Below are 25,933 nucleotides of genomic sequence, written 5' to 3' on the forward strand. Positions count from 1 at the left end.
CTCGGCGCGGCTTGTCTTTGGTTTCCCGCTATTTTCCCTTCCCTTCCCCGGAGGACGCTCTGCGGCTCGGCTCATCTCCGGGATTTCTAGAGTAGCTGGCGGGCTTATGTTCCCCGCCCCCGGTTTCTGGGATGGCGGGCGCTTCGGCGGGGATACGACGATTGACGCTACGACGTTCACCCGGTGTTTCTATTAGCATACCCTTACATCAGGAGAGGGCAAACTTTTTGGCCAAGGGGCCGCATTGACTTTTAAAATTTGACAGACGGGCCGGGTCAGCGCAAGATGCAATACATTACATAAAAGACTGTATTTGTCGACAGTACATATCAGATTCGTCTGACATTTGCCTGAACATTGGCTAACGTTCGCTTGCATGTCATGCGAAATCCGTTTTTTCACGTCCAGCTCATTCATGTGTGTCAGTATGTCCACAGTAAAGGCTACATCAGAAAGGCAATGTGTCTCATTCAGCTGAGGAAAATTCTCAAGTAGCTCCAAAAATAAAATAATCCCCCGTTTGAGCTCTCACATTCATCGATCCAATCATTCAAGAATGTGCCAATCTTCGGCGGACCGGATTAAAAAGACCAACGGGCCAGATGTGGCCCGCGGGCCGCAGTTTGCCCAAACCTGCCTTACATGCTTCCCCCTCCGGGTCCATCCATGCCAAAAATTACTCGTCAAAAATTTGTCGTCAAATAGACTTCCCATCCACTAGGGGGCAGCGCAGAGTTCCGAGTTCACGGCTCAGACAATCACAAGCGTGGCGACGATGGAGGAGCCGCCGGAAAATGTACTTCGAAGAAAATGGCGTCACATGTGTTGTCTTCTTCTTCTTCTTCTTCTTCGCCTCTTCCCTCGAGCATACCGCACGACGCCGAGTTCCCCGGAAACGCTAATAACGTTTAGCATAAATGAGCCCTTAGCCGAAGCGCCGATCCCTTTGACTCTCGCGTCCTAACGACCCGTTAAGCGTTCGAAAGCATCCGGGTTCCCGACAACCGCGTCGATAGCTCGGATTGATACGGCGGGATCGGTGTTGCGCACGGCCGCGTTTGAGTCGACCGACGTGGCATCGAGACGTGATCGATGCCCCGGAGGGGATCGATGACCCGGCGCCGTGGCATTTAGCTTTCAGGGGCGACTCCCGCGCCGTCAGCTGAATCATTTTCTAATTATACCGTATGACCGGGCGGAGAATCCGACGCAAAGGTGTTATTATCCCTGTATAATTAAAGAGGACATCGGCGATGGGGGGAAATTGAGATGTTTCTTCTTTGGCGCCGGGCGGGATCGACTGCGGCTGTGGGCGGAAAGAAAAGTTATAAAAGAGGCGGAGTTCATAGACGAGGTCATGAAATATTAAGAAGAAGCGGAGAAACCTTAATGATGAAAGCGATAGAATTAGCTTTTCGCGAAAGCCTGTGGAGATTTGGTTTGCGTTCCGAATCAAGGTCGCTCGGTGGAGTTGCCCTATTTTCCCATGCAGAATAGCGCTGCTAATCAAAAACGTTCTACATAAGTTACTTTCCAGTGGACCATCCCGCTCCGGTAATGAGCGCGCGGGAGCAAGAACAATGCTACGGAGACTGAAAAAAAAAAAAATCCCGCCATTTGGTGCGAGGATGGAGTTCAGATGCAGCCAAGAAGAAGTAGAAGTAGCGGTAGCCCACCCTTGTCTGTTTTTAAAAATTTAGGTAGACTGCGCCTCAAAGAGGCGACTCTTCAGGCACCGGAGGGGATACCGGATAGTGAACCCGAGCGCGGCATCCTTCATCCGTCCGAGGCTACTTCTCTCAGATTTCCCCGACTCTGGCGCGGCGTTCGTGGCGGCGACCCCGCCTCGGGCTCAAAAATCCTCAAACGCTAGCTGCCGCGGGGGAAGCCCCCTCCTTCTGTTTGACTCGGAAACCAACCCTCTTCTCTGCCGTCCGGCCTCCTTCAGTGAACACGCCGCACTTCCTGACCATCAAGGGAGTGGAGGTGAACGCCGGACAGACCGCCTCCTTCCACTGCACCGTCAACGGACGCAAAAGGGACAACTTCCGCCTCTGGCTTCAGGTGAGAACCCCAAACGGTCGGAAACCGAGGGGGGGGTTCGGACACGAACGGTCCTGCGGGAGTCACCAAGCACATGTTCTGGAACAAGGAAAGGGGATCCTAAAGGGGCGAATAAATTGGCGTCGCTGCACGAACGCGGCTCGAATCAGGTGAAGTCAATACATGTACCGTATTTTTCGGACTATAAGTCGCAGTTTTTTTCATAGTTTGGCCGGGGGTGCGACTTATACTCTGGAGCGACTTATGTGTGAAATAATTGAACCGTCTACCTTCGGAGTTGGCGAAGTTGTTCAAAAGTGACACCGAAGAAGATGATTTCGTTGGATTTAGTGATTAAGAGTGACGCCGATTGTTTGGTTGTAGCATGTGCTATATGCTATCGTTATTTGAATGACTCTTACCGTAATATGTTACGTTAGCATAGCCTAGCAGGGACGTTCTCAGTTTGTTGTTTATGCGTCATATAGGCTATACTTGTTCAGCCTGTTGTTCTTTATTCTATTTTTATTTGAAATTGCCTTTCAAGATGAAATGTCTGTTCTTGGTGTTGGATTTTATTAAATCAATCCCCCCCCCCAAAAAAATGCGACTTATACTCCAGTGCGACATAAATGTTTTTTTTCGTTCTTTATCACGCATTTTTGGCTGCTGCGACTTATAATCCGGAGCGACGTACCGTCCGAAAAATACGGTATACATTTAAAACTGACTCACCATTCAGAGTCGACGGATTTAGAAGATTTAGTAAACAAAATGCTCAGCCGCGCGGTAATCGGGGGAACCTAAATTTCTATTGCCGGCGTGAGTCCTTTCGCTCCTCGCCCGATTTTACCGCCGGTGTTGGAGGTTTGACCGGCTCAACGGATCTCCAGAGCGCCTCTTTGACTTCCAGGCAGGGGATCGTGTTGTTCCGGAGCGCCGCGGCACGGTCTTAACCTATATAGATGTCGGCTCTGCGATACTTTTGTACTATATCCGGCACAACCGAGCCACACAGCGGCGCGGGGTTGACCTTGTTCTTAGCGGGGAAAGGTAGTGCATCTGGCAGACATAACCTTAGCGGCTTCGCTGCTAAGCACGCTGTCACGCATGTGATCAGTGGGAGCGCGGCGCCGGCTAAAGGTCCTCTGCCAGGCACTCCATCATTTTAACAAACACGTCCTCATTAGCACAGAAGCTGGAAAACAAACATTAAGTGAAATCCCCCGATGACAGTAATGAAGAAATATTTCTAATGAACAAATGTCCCCCATCTGCCTGCTGTGAGGGGTGACAGCTGGGGAGAACCCGCGCATGTGTGTGTGTGTGTGTGTGTGTGTGAATGTACTCAGCCGTCATTGGGAATGGCGGGATGCAAACGCACATCAGGAGTTTCTGCAACGCCACAAGGTCAGGCCACTTTGCTAATTAAACTCTCCCTTTTTCGGAGGCTTAATTGGGCGTTTGTCGCCGTTCCAAAACAGGGCATCGGTGGACGCGAAGCCCCCATGAAAGCCACCAAACCTTGGAACAACCGCCGCTTCATTGGCACTTTCTACGTGGAGAACACGACCAAGGGCGACTCGGGCCGCTACCGCTGCATCGTCCACTCGGACAAAGGCGTGGGAGTGTCCAACTACGGGGAGCTGACAATAAAACGTGAGTATTAGCGCTTTCTGGCCGACGCGCCGCGCACCTAAGGTGACCTTCATCGCAACAAAGTCAAGCGGGGATAAACAGGAGATGTCGCGCCTTCATAAATGAAATACCCTCTGCGGCGCGGCTAAAAATACTAGCCTTTTATGTTGATTTGTTATCCCCGACCGCCCCCCCCCACCACCGCCGCCGCCGCCGCCCTTGACCGAGCGCAATTCCACCCTAAAAGATCACAAAGGCAAGAGACGCCCGGGTTTACAGTAACCTGGCTGATATTTGACTCCTGCAGTCATTTGATATGAATTTATGGAGTGGTCCGAAGCTAAATCCTGCAAGGCCTCACTGTCCCGCAGCCCTATAGTCTGGTAATGGCCTCCTATATTTCTTCACCTCAATTTTCTCCGTGTGCTCGCAATTGAATTTACTGCCTCGCTCTTTTTTTTTTTTTTTTCTTCCGCTCTCCCCCCTGTTCTTTTTTTTTTTTTTTTTTTTTTATGTCTCCGAGCTTTACGTGATTGATAGGTTTAATCCCGCCCGTCCGGATCGAGGTCTGTCAATCACGCGACGACGGGGCCCCGGAGTCCAGACATGGCGGGGAGCGGCGTTTTTTTTGGCCTGCTTGCGCCTCACCGCTAGACAAACCGTTTTTTTCGTACCGTCGTCATAAATATTCTAAATACGGTCACGTTCTATATTTAGGCATTCATCCAATCTTGTAATGCGTCCCACTTGAAATTCCGCGGGGATCCTCGCACCTCGGCGGAGGAAACGGGCGTTTTCGGCGAAAAAAAAAAAAAAAAAGAAGAAAAGCCGATATCTGCCGTTATGGCGTTGATCGTAAAACAAACGCTCCCGGCGACGCGTCCGAGCAATAAATCCTTCCTCGAATGTGCATCCGTGACCGTGGAGCAACCGGACCCCCCCCTTAAAAAAAAAAAAACGCCTTTTCCTCAACATGAGGAGAGCGAACGCCTGATTATCCCTGATAATCACCTCTGTATTCAGTCAGATTTATGCGCCCGGCCGTATGGATCGGCCCGCTTTAGCCTTTTTCCCCCGCGTCCCACCCGCCGTGCAGCTCTGAAAGGAGGAATAATTTTTCCCCGCGGCCGCCGACCGGCCGGAATCACCCGAACCCCAGAAAAAAGGGGGTCCGAGCCCCCGCTTAGCAACCGGCCGACAATCCGTAGCTTGTCCGGCGTGTCGGCGCTAACGAGTGTAGCCGCCGAAAATCGAAAGCCGCCCTGCCGCCGGGTTCGTCGTTTCCCCTCGGATCGATTTCCGCGGCCCAATTAGGGGAGACGACGACGACGACGTAATGACGACCCCGATAAATAAATACGTGGTATTTATTGTGTTTATCGTATTTCACGATGGAAGGAAAAGGATGTGGCAGCTGCCGCCGTTCTATCGCGGTGTTTCATATTTATATCTATAATCAGATTGAGATTAACAACACGATGTTTCACTGTATACGCGACCGTAAACGCTTTTAATCTTGAATCAGTTTTGAGGACCGACTGCTCAGCCGCTCGTCTGTATAGCGAAAATAAATATGAATATAAGTAGCGAGACGGTTCGAAGATGAATAATAGCGGGGGAGAATAACAGAAACAGTAAGGAAACCCAAACTAAATAACAATATAAATAGAGTGACAGTAAAATAAATAAGCAAAAATAGGCAGGGTTTATGTGAATCTATGTTAATTTAATCAGAAAAAAACTTATTTGTCCCTCAGGGGGTAACAAATTGTGAACATTAATAAATATTTGGGTGAATATACATACAGGACTGTCTCAGAAAATTAGAATATTGTGATAAAGTTCTTTATCTTCTGTAATGCAATTACAAAAACTAAAATGTCATACATTCTGGATTCATTACAAATCAACTGACATATTGCGAGCCTTTTATTATTTCAATATTGCTGATTTCGGCTTAAATCTTAAGAAAACTCAAAAATCCTATCTCAAAATATTATAATATCATGAAAAAATATTTTTTGTTTTTTAATTGCATTACAGAAGATAAAGAACTTTATCACAATATTCTAATTTTCTGAGACAGTCCTGTATATACAGTGGGGTAAAAAGTATTTAGTCAACCACCAATTGTGCAATTGTGCCGCTTATAAAGATGATAGAGGCCTGTAATTTTTATCATAAGTGCACTTCAACTAGACTTCTTCTTTCTTCTTCTTCTTCTTTCGGCTTTTCCCGTTAGGGGTCGCCACAGCGAGTCAACTTTCTCCATCTAACCCTATTCTCTGTATCTTCCTCTCTCACACCAGCTACTTTCATATCCTCTCTCACTACGTCCATAAATCTTCTCTTTGGTCTTCCTCGAGACCTCTTGCCTGGCAGCTCCAATTCCAGCATCCGTCTACCAATATATTCACTATCTCTTCTCTGTACATGACCGAACCATCTCAGTCTGGCTTCTCTGACCTTCTCTCCAAAACATCGAACATGTGCCGTCCCTCTGATAGATTCATTCCTGATCCTATCCATCCTGGTCACTCCCAAAGAGAACCTCAACATCTTCATCTCTGCAACCTCTAGTTCTGCCTGCTGTCTTTTGGTCATTGTAACAGTTTCTAGTCCATACATCATTGCTGGTCTCACCACTGTCTTGTACACCTTTCCTTTTATTCTGGCCGATAGTCTTCTATCACATAGTACCCCTGACACTTTTCTCCACCCATTCCAACCTGCTTGGACCCGTCTCTTCACCTCTTTTCCGCACTCTCCGTTGCTCTGGACTGTTGACCCTAAGTACCTGAAATCCTCCAGCTTCTTGATCTCCACTCCCTGTAGCCTCACCGTTCCACCCGAGTTCCTCTCATTCACACACATATATTCTGTCTTGCTGCGACTAACTTTCATTCCTCTCCTTTCCCGAGCATACCTCCACCTCTCTAGATTTTCCTCTACCTGTTGTCTGCTCTCACTACAGATCACAATGTCATCCGCAAACATCATGGTCCATGGTGATTCCTGTCTAACCTCATCTGTCAGCCTATCCATCACCATTGCAAACAAGAAGGGGCTCAGTGCTGATCCCTGATGGAGTCCCACCTCCACCTTGAACTTCTCTGTTACCCCTACAGCACACCGTACCAGTGTCTCACAGCTAGCATACATGTCCTGCACCAGTCCAACATACTTCTCTGCCACTCCAGACTTCCTCATACAATACCAGAGCTCCTCTCTTGGCACCCTGTCATATGCTTTTTCTAGGTCTACAAAAACGCAGTGCAACTCCCTCTGGCCTTCTCTGTACTTTTCTATTAGCATTCTCAACGCAAATACTGCATCTGTAGTACTCTTCCTAGGCATGAAGCCATACTGCTGTTCACAAATGCTGACTTCTGCTCTCAGTCTAGTTTCCACTACTCTTTCCCATAACTTCATTGTATGGCTCATCAACTTTATCCCTCTGTAGTTGCCACAATTCTGCACATCCCCTTTATTCTTAAAAATAGGCACCATCACACTTTGTCTCCATTCTTCAGGCATCTTCTCACTCTCTAAGATCCTGTTGAATAATCTAGTCAGAAAATCTACCGCTGCCTCTCCTAGACACTTCCACACCTCCACAGGTATATCATCAGGACCAACTGCTTTTCCACTCTTCATCCTCTTCAATGCCTTCCTCACTTCACTTTTACTAATTTTTGCTACTTTGTGGTCTACAATAGTCACCTCTTCTACCCTTGCCTCTCTTTCATTTTCCACATTCATCAGTTCTTCAAAGTACTCTTTCCATCTTCCCATCACTCTTCTAGCATCTGTCAATACATTTCCCTCTCTGTCCTTTATCACCCGGACCTGTTGTACATCCTTTGCATCTTTATCTCTCTGTTTCGCCAACCTGTATAGATCATTCTCACCCTCCTTACTATCCAACCGAGCATACAAGTCATCATAAGCCCTTTGTTTTGCCTTTGCTACCTCTATCTTTACCTTTCGCCGCACCTCCCTGAACTCCTGTCTGTTCTCTTCAGTCCTCTCAGTATCCCACTTCTTCTTCGCTAACCGCTTTCTCTGTATACACTCCTGCACTTCCTCATTCCACCACCAAGTCTCCTTATCTACTTTCCTTCCAGATGACACACCAAGTACTCTTTTACCTGTCTCCCTGATAACACTAGCTGTAGTTGTCCAATCATCTGGAAGCTCACCCTGACCACCCAGACCCTTTCTCAACTCCTCCCTGAAAACCATGCAACACTCCTCCCTTTTCAGCTTCCACCATTTTGTCCTCTGCTCTGCCTTTGTCCTCTTCATCTTCCTTGTCACCAGAGTCATCCTACAAACCACCATCCTATGCTGTCTGGCTACACTCTCACCTACAACTACTTTGCAGTCACTAATCTCTTTCAGGTTACCTCGTCTATACAAGATGTAGTCTACCTGCGTGCTCCTACCTCCGCTCTTATAAGTTACCCTATGTTCCTGTTTTTTCTGGAAAAAGGTGTTCACTACAGCCATTTCCATCCTTTTTGCAAAATCTACCACCATCTGTCCCTCTGCATTCCTATCCTGGATACCAAATCTGCCCATCACTTCTTCATCCCCTCTATTGCCTTCACCGACATGTCCATTGAAGTCTGCACCAATGACCACTCTCTCATTTCTGGGAATATTCTGCATCACTTCATCTAACTCATTCCAGAACTTCTCCTTCTCTTCAGATTCACATCCCACCTGCGGGGCATAGCCACTAACAACATTGAGCATCACACCTTCGATTTCCAGTTTCAGACTCATAAGTCTATCTGACATTCTTTTCACCTCTAGGACGTTCCTAACAAACTCCTCCTTCAAGATAACTCCTACTCCATTTCTCTTCTTGTCAGTACCATAATAGTACAACTTAAAGCCTGCTCCTAAGCTTCTAGCCTTACTACCTTTCCACCTGGTCTCCTGGACACACAGTATATCCACCTTCCTTCTCTGCATCATGTCGACCAGCTCTCTACCTTTTCCTGTCATAGTCCCAACATTCAAAGTCCCTACTCTCAGTCCCAGACTCTTTCCCTTCCTCCTCTCTCTCTGCTTCCGAACACGCACTCCACCTCTTCTTCTTGTTCTTGTTCTTCGACCCACAGTAGCCCAATTTCCATTAGTACCCTGTAGGTCATCAGTACCAATGGCGGTCGTTGTTAACCCGGTCCGCGACCGATCCGGTATGGTATAGTTTTGGTTGTCTCGCATATTTGGTTTTGGCAAAAGTTTTACGCCGGATGCCCTTCCTGACGCAACCCTCTGCATTTATCCGGGCTTGGGACCGGCACAGGGAGACACTGCTCCGTGCCCCCCCAAGGCAGGCTTGGAGAGGCACGGGCCAGTGCCGCCCTGAGGCTGCACTTCAACTAGACAGAATGCGAAAAAAAAAAAGAAACAGAAATCACATTATCTGATCTTTATGGTGGAAAATAAGTATTTGGTCAAGAACAAATGTTCATCTCAATACTTTCTTATATATCATTTGTTGGCAATGATGGAGGTTAAATGTTTCCTGTGAGTCTTCACAAGGTTTTCACGCACTGTCGCTGCTATTTTGGCCCGTTCCTCCATGCAGATCTCCTCGAGAGCGCTGATGTTTTTGGACCTTCAACTCCCTGGAGAGCGGCTAGGCCACTCCGGGACCTTGAAATGCTTCTTACGAGGACACTCCTTTGTCACCCTGGCGGCGTGTTTGGGTTCGTTGTCACGCCGAAAAACCCGTTCACGATTCATCTCCAACGCCCTTGTTGATGGAAGGAGGTGTTCGCTCAAAATCTCACGATACATGGACCGTCCAATCTTTGCTTTACAAGATTCAGTCGTCCTGGTACCTTTGCAAAAAAACAGCCCCAAACCATGAAGTTTCCACAGTAGCTATGGTGTCATTCAGTTATTCTGAGTTTTTACCAAAAAGTTCTGTTTTGGTTTCATCTGACCATAGGACATTCTCCCCATCCTCTTCTTGATCATCCAAATGCTCTCTAGCAAACTTCAGAAGGGCCTGGACATGTACTGTCTTGAGCAGGATTTGAGTCCCTGTTACCGATGGTAGCCTTTGTGCCATTGGTCCCAGCTCTCTGCAGGTCATTCAGAAGGTCCCACCTTGTGGTTCTGGGATTTTTGCTCACCGTTCTTGTGATCGTGTTGACCCCACGAGGGGAGATCTAGCTTAGAGCCCCAGATCGAGGGAGATCAACAGTGCTCTTGTACGTCTTCCATTTTCTAATAATTGCTCCCACAGTTGATTTCTTCACACCGAGCGGCTTACCTATTGCAGATTCAGTCTTCCCAGCTGCTGCAGGACTATTTTCTGGTGTCCTTTGACAGCTCTTTGGTCTCGGCCATTGTGGAGTTCGGAGTGTGACTGTTTGAGGTTGTGGTCTTTTATTCCGATAACCAGTTCAAACAGGTGACACTAATACAGGTAACGTGTGGAGGATTAAGGCGCCTCTTACTAAAGAAGTTACAGGTCTGTGAGAGACCCAAGAGGTGAACAAATACTTTTACACCATAATTTGCAAATACATTTTTTTATATATATATATATTTTTTTTTTTTTTTCCCGAATTCTGCCTCTCACAGTTGAAGTGTACCAATGATGAAAATTATAGGCCTCTCATCTTTTTAAGAGGGTGAACTCGCACAATTGGTGGCTGACTAAATACTTTTTTACCCCACTCTATATATATATATATATATGTGTAGAGTATATATAGTTAATAAATAGTTGTGCAGAATTGTACCATTGGTAAGCTGTGCTCTGCATTTTTAGATTAAATATATCACGAGTGGCATTACAATGGTTTGGTGATGAAGGATTTGAAGGGCAGCTGGAAATTGAGTCGGACGTGTCCTTATGTACGTTTAAACCGTACGTCTGTTTCAAAAGAAGTTGACCCCTCATGCGGGCTTTACATCGCCACGGTTGCTAAGCAATACCTCCGCTGTTGGGTAGCGCAGAGTTCGCTTCCGAGTTCCGACTACGGCTTTCCCTTTCGGGCGATAGAAGAGGTTGTTTACCGACGGCGGCATGAGGACGGCGAATTCTTCGACCCAGTTGTGACGACTCCATGTTGTCGTCTTCTTCTTCTCTGTTCGACACCGTTCCTCCCCCGACTTCCGTTTGCGCCGTTTGGCTACGTATCCTCGAGCTCCCCGAGAAAAGATTCACAAACAAACGCAGATTTATGCTAGTAAACCGACGACAAGGTACCGATGTTTCCAACATTTACCTGGAAATGTTGCATCTGGTCTACAGGCGAGAGGGAAGGACTCTAGTCCACGTGGGCGTCTGAGTAGCCGCCTTTTTCCCGAGCATCGTCGCACGATTCTGCGTCTTCACTGTGGCTAGCCGCAGCGGCTAGCCAAACGGACCTCTTTCGGGTTGCCTTCTTCGGACTCAACTAGGGCGCCGTGTGAGATGCCAGCGATTTACCAGATGACGCACCGCTGTTTATTTTCCAATTATTTTCCTACAAAATTCAATAGATGGGAAGGAAAATCGGCGTTAAGTTAGCGTCGTATGACGCATGATTGTATTTATGGGTACACATTTGTGGGTGTGCGTCCGTGCGGGCAGGTGCTGCGAGCCAGAGAAGGACGCAGCTGTCGCCGGGCCCGTTTCCCCCGGCCGCTCGCCATCGCGGCAACAGCTGCTCGCCGACCCTGGCGTCCGGCCGCCGCCTGTCTCGGGCCACGTCGGGCCGGCGTGCGGCTGCGCCCGGAGCTCGGGGTTCCAGTTGCCGCAAAGAAAAGCTGCCCCGCGGGGCCGGGACAGAGGGGCTACGAGTCTAAATGAGCTGCTAATACCCTAAAGTGTCTTATTTCCTGTGTCGCGCCCGTAATCTGTGATTTCCAGCGTCTGCAGAGCCGAGGCTTTACGGCACCTCGAGGAGTCGTTTCACCTGCGCAACCTGCTGCCGCTTTCCGCGCTCGAACGGGAAGTTGTCAAAGTCGAACGGCGGAAGGGCCTTTTTTGACCCCCCCCCCCCCGCCCCAAAAAAAAAAAAAAAAAAAAATCCTGTTCAGATTATAAATATAGATTCTATGAATTGGCCAGGTTCTATGTCATCCCGCCAATTTTCACACCCTGTCATATCTGAGTCACCAGTCGGGATTTTGATCGGCTCCAAAGGGGCCGTTCGGTCTTTTTTCTCACAAGCTGCCGTCTCAGAATGACGAGTCTGTCGCCTCCCTATGTATTTATTCAATTCATTATTTTTCATTTTGTCTTTATTCGCCTTAACGCCACTCTATGTGTTTAATCTAACTTAAAAAAATGGTTCTTTTGGCGTTCAGGAGCTCAACTGTAATGCGCAGTCATTGTTAAGTATGTTCATTCTGAGAGGTTGTGTACCGTCTCTGGCCGATGTAGGATCTTCATGTCGGTTGCCATGGTGAGCATCAAAGCACCGGCTGTTTCTCAAGCAGCCTTTAGCAGAAACCAAGCCTCTGTTGTTTTTCTGTCGTCGTCGCGGCTAATCCCGGTCGAACCCCCGTTTCCAGACACGGACGACCGACGGTGAAACCCAGATACGGGATCACCTCGTTTCCCCGGCGGGACCCGCTGGATTACCTGGTTCGCTCCGGGTGATGTTCGACGGCGGCTCTAGGAAGCCGGGATTAGAGGGAGTTTAGGGACCTGCGACAGAGGTCACTATGGGGTAACCATCTGCCCGTGGAACGCCTCCAATACTCCGATAGGAAACCTCTGCCTGCTCCTCTTGTGCCCGGAGAAAACGCTCCCCCTCCATGACAACTGTGCCAGAAGCAGCCAGGCGACTAATGGCATTATTCTGTTGCGCGTGTCCTCTCATTAGAGCTGCTCGTCGTATCCCTGAGCGCGTCCGGCTATTGTAGTCCAACGCCGCGACGGCAGATTCCCCGACAGATCCTCCGCCGCGGACCAAAGCTAGCTTTTTGTTGACGACGGCGAGTTTTCGGTCGTACCCGGAGAGCATGTGTTGACGTGAGAATCGTCGGCTTTTATTGTGAGACGCGATCCCGGGATAAATGACAATAAGCCCGGATATGAACGGCATTCCGGGGGAAAGGCTTCCTAAACGTCGCGCGTTAATTACAACAAGACACATAGCGGTGTCTCGCGGAGAGAAAGATCATCGCCGAGGTTGTCAAGGAGCGCCGCGATGTCCTGGGAAACGTACCTTTATACTGTGATGGAGCGAACAACAACAAGGGGTTCTACTCCTTCACCGTGGTGCATGTCGTGCAAGTAAATATGCAAAAAAAAAACTTGAACTTTGACAGTAAGCTAGCCGATATGTAATACTGATACTAATACTGTTGTCCTTAAGAGTACCAGATGAGTGCACGGAGCGTTGTAAATGTACAAAAATGTACAATAAGTGACGTAAATGTACAGAAAACTCGATTATTCATAGCTAGCTAGTTGATATGTAATCCTAGTACTTTTTTCCTTATGAGTACCAGATGAGTATCAAAAAGAGTTGTAAATGTACAAAAAGTGACGTAAATGGACAAAAGCTTTATATTCATAGTGAGCTAGTCAATATGTAATACTAATACCATTGTCCCTATGAGTACCAGATGAGTGCATGAAGCGTTGTAAATGTACAAAAATGTACAAAAAGTGACGTAAATGTACAAAATACTTGAAAATTCATCATTAGTTAGCAGATATGCACTACCGATACTAATACTATTATCCATCTGACTACCAGATAGCATCAAAAAGAGTTGTAAATGTACAAAAATGTACAAAAAGTGACGTAAATGTACAAAAAAACTTGAATATTCATGGTTAGCTAGTCGATATGTAATACTGATACTAATACTATTATCCACCTGACTACCAGATAGTATCAAAAAGGGTAGTAAATGTACAAAAATATACAAAAAGTGACCTAAATGTACAAAAAACTTGAATATTCATAGTTAGCTAGTTGACATGTAATACTATTACTATTTTCCTTATGAGTACCAGATGAGTATCAAAAAGAGTTGTAAATGTACAAATAGTGTCGTAAATGTACAAAAAACTTGAATATTCATAGTCAATTGATATGTAATACTAGTGCTATTTTCCTTATGAGTGCCAGATGAGTATCAAAAAGAATTGTAAATATACAAAAATGTACACAAAGTGACGTAAATGTACTAAAGCTTTATATTCATAGTTAGCCAGTCGATATGTAATACTAATACTAGTGTCCCTATGAGTACCAGCACAAAGTGTTGTAAATGTACAAAAAAGTACAAAAAGTGACGTAAATGTACAAAAAAATTGAAAACTCATCATTAGTTAGCAGATATGCAATACTGATACTAATACTATTGTCCATATGAGTATTATATGGACATAAGTACAAAAATGTTGAATATTGATAGTTAGCTTACCGATGTGTCCATGTTCACTCCGTCCCCACTGGTGTTTCAACTTTTGATGTTATCCATGGAGGATTTGGCATTGAGTAGGACTGGACGGGGAAATATCGGACAGTTTTTGCACATTTCCATCGCGTTCTGGTGCAAAGATGAACCAGATATTTCTATCAGTACTACTTCTTCCACTTGTTGCTCCATTACCGCTTCTGGCATTTCAGCTTTTGGTGGTATTGATTATTTGACATTGAAGAGTAGCAACAATTGGAAGAATTAGTACTGACAGAAATATTATACTATACAAGTACCAGAAAGAGGTGTCAGTGTACAAAATCTTGAATATTGATCGCTAGCCGTCTGGCATTGAACCGTAGCATTAGCAAGATAGCATTAGCAAGAATTGGAAGAAGTAGTGCTGATAGTAATACTATCGTCCATATTTTTACAAGTTCAAGTTACAGAATTCTGTATTTTACTGGCAGTTTTGTTGCCATACAGACTGAACTTCTGGAAGCAGGTAAGGCTTTCACGCTTGTGTGTTTTCGTTTTGTTCCCCCAGAGCCCCCGGTACCCATCGCTCCGCCTCAACTGACCGCGGTCGGCGCCACCTACCTCTGGATCCAGCTGAACGCAAACTCCATCAACGGGGACGGCCCCATCATCGACAGGGAGGTGGAGTACCGCACGGTGTCGGGCACCATGTACGACCTGCAACCCGTGGACAAGACCACGCACAAGATCGGCCATCTCGACCCGGACACCGAGTATGAGATCAGCGTCCTGCTGACCAGGCCTCTGGAAGGAGGTACCGGAGCGCCGGGACCCCTTCTTCGGGCCAGGACCAGATGTGCTGGTGAGTCAAACGCAAACTAACTGAGATTTAAAGGGCAAATTTAAACAGACCTGTACCTGGCGATGAATGCTAACGTTAGCATCCGCTTACATATATTGCTAATATAAATCTTAGCATCCTTGCGTAATCCGGGGCGCTAGCCAAGCGCTCGCCATGTATGATTATTGTTACCGAACGCGTGGGAAAAGGTGCCGTTCTGACGATTTGACAGTTCTGGGTGTTATGTAAACAAGCTAGCTCGTTGCTGCTGGTGACCTAGAAGCATTATCTCACCGGGTGAAACGTACATTTGAGCAGGCGGAAACTCAAAAAGGCATGTTTTCAAAACACTTGAAAGTCCGACCGCTCCAGCAAACCAACGGGAATCATAAATAATTCCATGGAGTTCACCAACATGTTTGCATTTGTCTGTTCCGATAAATACCCCCGAACCGAGTCGACTTATTTTCCGCGGAACTTGAAGGAAATCTGAATCCCGGTGAGGCTTCCGCCAATTACCTTCGCTCCGGTGAGCCTTTTTTTTTTTTTTTTTGTTGAAAGGCAACGAGGAACTAAGACATGATTTGTCGCTCTCCGCAATAACGTTATTCAATTATTGATTGATTAATATTGGTCTAAGATATCTTTATTCTTGTGAAATATTCCAACCCCGTCGTACGATTAATCGCCATCAGGCCCCTATTGTGGCTAAAGCGCTATTGTGCTTCATCCAAATCCCCACTGAATTGGCGCAATGCGGCAACTTTAGCACGCTATTCGACACGGCCCGCTAACTTAGACGTAATTATTTTGCCTACTGTAAGCGATTCTCTGTATTTTTTTTTTTTTTTTTTTTTACAGCTTTCGACAATAAATCATAATCAGGCGTTTTCGGCACGAATTGCCTCTTTAAGTAATGCGCAGCGTTTAGCGCGCGCACCTGGAACGATTTGAGTACACTTTCTAAGCATTATGGAGGACGGGAATGGGATGCACCTGCGGACGTAATTCCTCTTTCCTTTTTCAGAACAGCTGCGTGTCACAATAATTGATGTGATTTATGGTTAGCTCCCGAGTGTAGCGGGAAACCGGCCGCCGTCGCGTGGCTAGCTTCGCGGCGGCGGCGGCGACTCGTTTGTCTAGCTTAAATCTCATTTGCCGCGGGCGTTTCGCTGACTTAAACGCCGTAAAGCCGGTCGGTGGAGCGACGGCTAGCGCTTTCGAAGGTTCGAGTCCGACTGGCCTTTCTGCGCGGCGTTCGCATGTTCTCCAGGGGTCTCCATGTGTGGCCTCTGATTGGCTGGGCTAACCCCTCCTCTAAGCGGTATAAAAAAAAAAAAAAAATCAACAGAAAATGGACGGTTTTACGAAAACGCCCCGAGACGATTTCGCGCGAATCGCCCTTCTCGCGACATTAACCGTCCGATCCCCGCGCTCCGAACACAAACCTCCGCGCCATTCGGTGTCGGTTTTTTGTTTCGCGCCGCCTCTCCTTTTCCCGACCGCCTTCCCGCCGGCGAAGGTCATTAGCTCATTCATTTTTTTTTTTTTTTTCGCCCGGCGGACACAGATGGATGCTTCTACCTGCGCAGCCTTCGGCGCCCGGCGCCGGCTCCTGCGGGGGTCCTGCCCCTCCGTCCGGCTTGCCAGTAACATTCCCAGAGATTGATGGCCGCGGCTCCGGGAGAGCGTTCGAGGAAGCGGCTCTTGATCTTACCCGGCTCTCGGACGGTCTTTCCGACTGACAGGACGGGGCCTCGGCAGATCTCCTAATTGAACGGTTAAGACTCACAAGGCTGTGTGATACATCACTGTTGATATAGACCGACCCGGAGCCCGGCTAACACCCCCCCCCCACCCCCTCCCCTCCCGTCTCCCCCTGCGCTGCTGTCTGGAGGCGCTAATGAAAATCTGTGGCCACTTTGGAGATCCGTCTCTCACATAATTACTCATAGCCGTGCCTTGGTCACTTTGCGAACCGAGCAATGTTTCTGATGACAAAGGATGCTTTAATTTAATCCCCTGTAAAATGGAGAATTTACAATGCAAGGACGCCGCTCATTCAACAGGGCGAGGGGGGGGGGGGGGGGGGGGGGCGCCGGCCTTGAAAAGGTTTTCTTCCCGTGAAGCACTTCGATTATTTTCCCAGCGAACATCAAAAGAGCGTCTTATCCAAGGCTCTGCGATTTCTTCCGGGGGGGCGGAGGGGGTTCTTTGTGGGTTCCGAGAGGTTCGGCGCGAGGATCCGAACAACTTCTGCTTCTGCAAATCATCCTGTCCTTTGCCTGTCAGACAGGAGGTGGATTTCACGGCTCGGTAATGTTGTCGTTCTACGCGGACCCCCTAGGAGTGGAAATTAGTCGCCCGATATTTTTTTGAAGACGTCCGGTAGCCGGGGGGTCGGACATCCCGGCGGGGTACCCCGACCCCGGAGGAGCCGTCCCGACCCTGCGGCCGAGCGGGGGGGACGCAAACGAGTGCCGAGTCGTTCTTGCGGTCGCTTGTGAAAAAGAGTTCGTTCGTGAACCGAATCCGTTTTTCCCCTTTGAGATCAGCGTAAACCCCGTTGATCCGTTCTCCAGACCCATAAAATATACTGCACTCTTTTGGAGCTTTTCTATGGATTTATTTGTGGACAAGAATTAAAGATGATGACACCCCCGCTAACGCTAACTCCAGCTAGCTGTCTTTCATTCGGCCAAACCAACAATCACATTTCTACTTCTTCTCAGACTTGAATCCTTTGATTGTTGTCGCCCCTTTAGCCAAATTGTCCGTCTTTAGCGCCTCTTTGTCCTTCAGGATCGTACAGATGGTTGACTTTGCCGTGTTGCGCCGCTTGTCGAGCTATTATTTCCTCCTTTCGATTGACAGTAATTCTAAACTTCTGATTAGCACTGCTAGCACTAGCACTTTTCACAGGAGCCATAATGAGGACTAGCTTACTGAAAAAAAGCACAAAAAAGCAAGTACACAACAGTGAACAATGTAAACAATGCTCTAACGCACACTCTGTTCTCACATTTAGTGTGTGTGTGTTTGTGTGTGTGTATATATATATGTGTGGGTGTATATATATGTATATGTATGTATGTGTATATATACTGCTCAAAAAAATAAAGGGAACACTTGAACAACACAATGTAACTCCAAGTCAATCACACTTCTGTGAAATCATAGTGTCCACTCAGGAAGCAACACAGATTCATTTGGACTTGTTTTAAGGACATTACATCAAAGTTGGATCAGCCTGGAGTTTGTTTTTACACTTTAATTTTGAGTGTGATTCCTAATCCAGACCTCCATGGGTTGATACAATTGATTTCCATCGATCATTTTTGTGTGATTTTGTTGTCAGAACATTCAACTGTGTAAAGAGCAAAGTATTTCATAAGAATATTTCATTCATTTAGATCTAGGATGTGTTTTTTAAGTGTTCCCTTTATTTTTTTGAGCAGTGTATATATATATATGCGTGGGTGTATATATATGTATATGTAAGTTTGTTTATATATGTCTGTGTGTATAAATATGTACACGTATATATGTATAGATATGTGCGTGTATTTATGTATTTATATATATATGTATATATATATGTACACGTGTGTGTGTGGATATATATGTATATATATACACGTGTGTGTGCATATGTATGTATATATATATGAGTGTGTATGTGTGTGTATATATATATATATGTATATAAATTGTATGTGTGTTTATATATATGTATATATATGCTACTTTGCGTTGAGTAGCACTTGCGACAGCCGCTACCCGACAACGGGGAACACCCGTGGGTTTGTTTGTTTGTGTGTGTGTGTGTGTGTGTGTTGAAAACGGTCGGCGGGCCGATTTGCTCATGATTAGGGGCGTTCATAAACCCTAATTCCACTGTGTGTATATATATATTTTTTTTTTCTCAGCTCTGACTTTCAACCTTGTCGCACCCAGTTGGGTTTTTCGGCCACCGAAACCAAAACATCTCCCGCTTCGCGTTCTCACGAACGAGCGCCGAGCTTCCTTCGCTTCGACTCGTCGTCGCCGCAAGTCGAGCGTCTCAGGCGGCCCTTCGGTCTCGTCTAGATGACCTTTACGTGGCAGAAGTGGTCAGTTTTAATCCCGGCGTCGTCGTCATCACCGTTTTCTCCTCTTGTACAAGCTCATCTCCGCTCGTTTCCATCATCGGTGTCGTCAAGGGTGACATTTACGAGGCCGCCGTCTTCTTCTTTTCTGGGATCAAGGAGCCAAAGTCGGCTTGCGCGGCCGTACGGCTGGAAACGGGCGGTAGCTTCCCGCGCATCTTCTCTTCTGATTTAATCAAGTGAGGCCGCAAGTGCCCATCGCTCGTGTAGCATCACAAAAAATCAAATTATAGTCGTTCCGCGCCATTTTGCCGTCACCTTTCGCGGTCTCACTGTATTGCGGATGTGTAACCCTTATATATCTCGTTTTATGTTGCGGATTTTTCACTGTATCACAGGATTATGCTGAATGAATGTATTTTTTATTTTAATTACTCTTATGGTAAACAAAAACAGCGTTTTTCTAGGCTGGCGACCAACCTCTGTATCCTCGGCTCTGATTGGCTCAGTCGCCCGCGCATGGCATGTTTCCAGCATCTCGCCTCGTCCATTTCACATGGAGGTGCTAATCGCTAATCGTAGCACATACAGGAAGTGTCTAGAAGATTACGGGAAAGGTTAATGTGCGGATGGTCTCAAAGCTTTAAAATATATCTAAATAATAATCGAATAAAAATATGGTTGCGTGTTTTTGTTTATCGTGGCCAGATTCGGAGCGTAATCCCCGCGCTCAAGTGGCGCTAACAGACTGAGCAACGAGGCGCTAGCTGGCCAGAGATGGCTAACCAGCTAATGCTGCATGTAGCCATGCTGTGTTTGCGAAGCGGGCCGGAGCGAGCGCCTCACACTTCATCTGCCGTGGCGTTTCGGCGGTACTCGTCTCACCCCGTGGCCTACGCCGGCCTGCCGGCTTTTTTTTTTCGTTTCCAAAAGTGGCAGCGCGCGCTATTCGGCGCCGGGTCCAAACACCTGCTCAGAGCTCAGCCCCCTGCCAACTCCACATCTCCGTCTATAAGTTCTCTCCATCTGCGCTCCGGGGGGAGCCACGTGGGAGTCGGCTCATCTGTTTGTTTGTATGTTGCCGTTCTGTTGTGCCGAGCGCTATTAAACACACGGGAGCAGGGAGTTAGCCGAGGACCGGCCCTCGCTTAAACACTCATAACGGCGCAGATTAAGGAGGCGCCGCGGATGCTGCTCACCCACTTCAAGGTTAGACATTTGCATTTGGTCTCCCGGGCCGAAAAACCAAGTCCAGTTTTGATGTTAATTTGAATGATGCCTCTGTGTGGGAACATGAAAAGAGACAAAAATGGTAGGAATACCTTTCAGCTCGCTACCGAGATACGGAGCGGAGAACTTGAAAGAGCGCAGCTGCGGCCGCGGTGAATGCAAAGTGTCTTCTGCAGTAAAGGAAAACTTAAATGTTATTAGAGTTCACAAAGTTCACCCCGACTTGACTTGGCTTAGAAACGGTCAGGAAGTGTAATTAGAGGTGAATTTTCGGGGAATTCGCCTCCTCCAATCCCGATTCTGTCAGCGAGCGGCCAACGGAAAACGATTCTCAGCGGCGTGTCAGTTGTAAAACACGCTAACGTGGTTCAAGTGAGCAAAATGCGCCCTCCCCAAAAAATCGCCATGAGTCCGGACACCGTGTAAATAAGAGGGTACCGACCCCTCTGCACTTGTATGCTCGCAAACAAAAAGAAGCCGAAACAGATTTTCGAGATAGAATGAAACTGTGAAAACAAGAGGGTACCGACCCCTCTTTTGGGGACTACACTTGTATGCCTGCAAACAAAAAGATGCCGAGACGTTTTTTCCAGACAGAATGTTAGCGGGCGCTAACGGAGCTCCAAACCCGTCGTTTTTTTTGTTGTTTTTTTTTCCCCGGGCGACGTCTCCACGAACAATGCAGGAAATGATTACCTCCCCACTGCGGGCGCTAAATCGTTGCTTTTGTAGCTTAGCGTAACTCTGTCTAATGATGCTCCGGCCCTTTGTGGATTTTAGCGTCAACGGAGAAGATTTACCTCTTTTCCGGGTGTAAAAGGAGAGGAATTGTTTGCCGCGCTGGAAGCGTCTAATTAACGGTATCGTCGGCGAGGCTGTTAATCGAAAAAAAAAAAAAAAAAACACTCCACCTCACTATCTCGGATAACATCGGCGCTTTTTTTTTTTTTTTTTTTTTTTTTTTTTTTGTCGCCGCCGATAATTGGCAGCCGTGTCGCACATGGGGATTTTTTTTTTTTTTTTTTTTGTATTTTATTTTGTCCGCGGCAAGGTGAGCGAGAAGCCTTGGATTGAAGAGCATTTAATTTGTGTTCTTTTGTCAGCCGGAGAAAACGGGGCTAGATTGAGTTCGACGAACGCGGGGAAGGTTATAGGAGGACCACAATAAAAAGTTTTTTTTTTTTTTTTCATCACAGGCGGTCGGAAGCGGAATGGCGGAGTGTGTTCAATGATATTGGCTCTGCAAAAGGGAAAATTGTGTTCTTCTCAAGGACACGTCTTCAAACAACTGCCGTCGAAGACGAGAAAGAGCGGGAGGGATGGAGGGAAGGAAGGCGGGAGACGCTCTGTGTTACAACCATTTCATTGTTATTATTCCCCACGTCTCCATCACTTCATCTCCCCCCCCGCCTCCCGCAAACGGCGAGGAAGCCCGGGCGCTCGGAAACAGCTGCGCCGCGGCGTTCCCGCGCGAACCCTCCTCCGCCGGAGCCGCTTCTTCTTCACCTCCTCGACGAAACAATTACCGCTGAAGTTGTTTGGCGGCCCCGCGGCCTCGGGGAGGGAAGAGAGCGCCGCTCGCTCGCGTCGCCGAGAAACCCCTGTTTTTCAAATCCGAACGCTTCCCAAACCCACCCCCCCCTTTTAAATGTCCCTATCCTCGATATTTAAAAATTCATGGACTATCCGCTGTAATTTTTGTCACTGATTTTCTCCATCCTCCCGCTGAATTATAAATGTCCCCATGGCGTCCAGGAAGCACTCATTCAGTCTGCTTGTATAACTCATGAACATCTCTGCCTCCTCAAATAAAGGACGGGAGAGTCGGGGCGGCGGGGATTTATTCCCCCCCGAACCCCCTTGTTCGCTCACCTAGAGAGCTATATTTCGGATTTCATGTATCTCCCGAGTAGGTGGCCGAGAAAGTCGGCGGCCGTTTCGCAAAGTCGTGATTTACGCCCCTGGTGACGCCCCCGTTAGCAGAGGGGGGGGGGAGGCGGAAGCGTGGAAATCGAAGGAATCGCGATCGGAGATTGCACACCTCCTTCCAATGAGGGGTTTTTGTGCGCCTCTTCTTTGAGTGTGTGTGTGTGTGTGTGTGTCCAATTGCCACCGTGACCCCAATCACCGAGAAGCATATTGGCGGAAACGAATAAAACACTGGTTTTAACAGGTTCCGCCTCCCGTCGGCCGGCAGCCCATCCTTTCACCTCTGACACGCCTCTCTTAAATCCCTATTTAATAGTTAGGGATAAAAAAAAAAATATGAAAATAAAAGTCCGTCACCCTTCGCCCTGGTGTACACCGGTGGGCGCATCAGGTTATTTTGTAGCGATGCTACAAGTTGGTAGAGAAAATTGCACTTCCTGTTCTTCAAGTTAACCCCGCTAAGGCGTAGCTTAAGGGCCGGTGCGAGACCCCGTCTGCTCCCGGACCTTCCGGAGCAACGTTTGGAAAAGAGCCGCGCGGCCGATCGATACCCGTCCGCGGCTTCCTCCGCCGGCGTTTTGTTGTTTCCTGTCTGATTGGGAGCTCCGCGCGAGTGGCAAGGGGTTGCCGTGGAAACGAGAAGCTAAAAAAAAAAAAAAAAAACACAAAAAACACAAAAGAAGCCTCTCGCCGCGCAACCCCGACGAACGCCTTCCCGACCGAGTCGACGCGAGCCGCGCTCCGAATGTAAAAACTAAAAATGTTTGTGTGCTGAAAATGCCGCCCTGTGCTCTTTGGTAAACTGCGCAGTTTAGGGATCTGAACATCAATGATATTAATTTATAAAATCACACAAAGCTCTATTTAATTCATTTATTCATTCATTCATTATCCATACTGCTTATGGAGACCCCGTTCGCGAACCAAAATCTGCTTTTCCCGTTGAGATCAGTGTAAACCCCATTGTCCCGTTCTCCGGCACCAAAAACATGCTGCACTCTTTGGAGCTTTTTTTTTTTTTTTATGGGTTTATTCGTGAACAGGAATGAAGGATAACCTTGATTGTTGCTCTTTTTCTGCCGTTCTTTCCCTTCCTGCCAGCACTTGTACTCTTCGTTTCCTTCACTAAATCAGCATTCTCACCTATGAGAATGCTAACGCTATCTCCAGCTAGCTGTCTTTCATTTATCCAAGCTAACAATCACTTTTCTACTTAAGTTTTGAGACTTTTGATTGGTCAAAGTAGTCGGCCGTCTTTAGCGCCTCTTTGTTTTTCGGAATTGTACAGATGGTCGACTCAGCCGTGTCGTACTGCTTGGTGAGATCTGTTAAGATCTGGTACGCTATTATTTCCTTCTTCAGATTGATTGTAATTCTTAACTTCTTCTTAGCACCGCTAGCACTAGCACTTTTCACTTTCTAGGAGCCAGAATAAGGGCTAGCTTACTGAAAAAAAAAGCACAAAAAAGCAAGAACAGAACAGTGAACTATGTAAACGACGCTCTCACGCACACGCTGTTCACGCATTTAGCTATTATTTCCCTCTTCAGATTGACTGTAATTCTTAACTAGTTCTTAGCACCGCTAGCATTAGCACTTCATTCTCGGAGCCACAATTAGGGCTAGCTTACCAAAAAATAGCACAAAAAAGCATTAGAAGGAGAACGCAGAGTAGCATGTACGCCTGCTAGGCTACAACGCTGAAGTAAGCTAGCGAGTTTGTGTGTTTGTGCAACGAAGCTCGATTCAAAATTCGATGGAGAATTCGTCGTTTATTTGTGATTCAGGTCATATCGAGACGTACAACCGCTCTGTCTTTCATTCACATGTCGTTGTAGACGCACAACCATGCAGAATCTAAGGGTCTCCAATCAAACTCCTGTATGTTTTTGGACTGCGGGTTCGACTGCGGGAGGAACCCCAGGTAGACCCGGGGAGAACATGGAGACTCCACACATAAAGCCTCCTGTAGGAAACCAACCAGAGACCTTCTCACTGTGAAGCAGAAGGACTCACTCCGGCGCTCGCTTTCACTTATTAGTGATATTAATGACAGGTTTTATCTGAAAACCAGGCCTGGTGGGCGTTAACAGGACGGTCCTCCCGACGAATAGCGGTTAGCTTTTCCCGTCTTATTGATCCGTGCCCCCGAAAACAGCACGGGCCGTCACGCCGCTTTATCGATTCTCCATTTTGACTTTGGCGGCTTTTTATTCAGAGCAGAACAGGGATGGACGCCGCCGCCGGTGACCGCTAATTGGAAAAAAAAAAAAACACGCGAAGAACATTCGCCATTTCGAACAAGAAATGAAGCGACCGGAAAGTCATACGCCGCACTTCCACGGCGCGGGGCATCCCGGGGGGGACGGTCCATCATCAACTCGGCCGCTCGGCGCCGCCTGACACTCGCCATGCATCATCTTCGGCGAACCCGTCCTCCGGCCACTCCCGCAATTCAGAAAGACATACGTCTCCACCCCTCCGGCTAGGAGGGAGGTGGGAGGTCATCAAGCTAGGCGGCGTCGGCGACTCGACCCCCCCCTGTCCCAACCAGACGGGGCTGGTTTTGCGGTATCAATTCAGGCCCGCGTGGCCTCGTTTATCACCCGGCCTATAAAGAAGGACTTGATAGAGTGAGCGGCGGCCACCAACATTCAATAAATCCTCGCGATTATCCACGCCCCCGAGGTGGACGCCTAGCATCCGCGCGAACACGCCGACATCCGTCTCCGACATGGTAATGGATGTCGGGGGCGGCGGATGGCGAGAGGACCCCCCGTGTACCTTCTTTTCAAAGGGGTTATCAATCCCAACATTTGTATACGTGTCGCCCCCGAAGGCCGGGCTTAACTTGTTGCGTTCGATGGCGGCAAAAGCCTCGGCGCATTTGCGCAGCCCCCTCCCCCTCGTCCTCCATCCTCCACCCGCACATTGACTCCTTCCATCTCTCCCTCTTAACCCCCCCCCTCCCCTGCAGAGTGTTGCATAGCCGAGCACTCTGGGACGGTAATGGAGCTTTGATTGTTGGTTATCAAAAGCTATCATGACGACTCGCCTCTCGCCGGATATGAAAATGATTCCCAAAGTGTAAAACCTGTGTCATTACCTCGGCGGCCTGAGTGCTGCCGCGTAATAGAAAAGCGGCGAAGCCGGTTCAATCGGGATATAGAGAGTAAGGCTCGGATCCCGAGCGCCCCGCCCCCAAACCGTGGACCCTCGGCCGGGATTTACTCGGTGGACAAGAGGTGTGACGCTTGTGTGTCGCTGTACGCTGTGAATGAACAGTTGGGACTCTCAATGTGACTTGGGAATGACAAGGTGAACGGTTGGGACTCAATGTGATTTGGGAATGACAGCATGAATGGTTCGGACTCTCGGTATGACTTAGGAATTACATGGCGAACAGCTTGAATAGGGTGAACAGGGTGACAAGGTGAACGGTTGGGACTCTCAGTATGACTTGGGAATGACAGGGTTAATGGTTCGGACTCTCAATGTGACTTGGGTATGACAGGGTTAACGGTTCGGACTCTCGGTATGACTTGGGAATGACAAGGTGAATGGTTGGGACTCTCAATGTGACTTGGGTATGACAGGGTTAACGGTTCGGATTCTCAGTATGACTTAGGAATTACAAGGCAAACTGCTTGAGCAGGGTGAACAGGGTGACAAGGTGAACAGTTGGGACTCTCAATGTGACTTGGGAATGACAGGGTGAGCAGTTGGGACTCTCGGTATGACTTTGGAATGACAGGGTGAAAGGTTGGGACTCTCGGTATGA

At 47.7% G+C, this 25,933-nt stretch overlaps 1 protein-coding gene across 7 annotated transcripts in view; it reads left to right on the forward strand.

Annotated features, from left to right (window-relative positions):
* The window catches only part of LOC147230110 (receptor-type tyrosine-protein phosphatase mu), a 186,283-nt gene that overhangs the window by 48,650 nt on the left and 111,700 nt on the right, over positions 1-25,933 (forward strand). For all 7 annotated transcript variants that reach the window (XM_086153265.1, XM_086153268.1, XM_086153266.1 and 4 more), the window contains exons 5-7: positions 1,949-2,064; positions 3,528-3,702; positions 14,633-14,926. In XM_086153265.1, the coding sequence (XP_086009391.1) occupies positions 1,949-2,064; positions 3,528-3,702; positions 14,633-14,926 (585 nt within the window). The remainder of the gene's footprint in view (positions 1-1,948; positions 2,065-3,527; positions 3,703-14,632; positions 14,927-25,933) is intronic.

This window comes from Fistularia commersonii, chromosome 10 (genome assembly GCF_037954325.1).
Source record: "Fistularia commersonii isolate RoL2024-O1a breed Wild chromosome 10, RoL_Fcom_v1.0, whole genome shotgun sequence".
Taxonomy (NCBI): domain Eukaryota; kingdom Metazoa; phylum Chordata; class Actinopteri; order Syngnathiformes; family Fistulariidae; genus Fistularia; species Fistularia commersonii.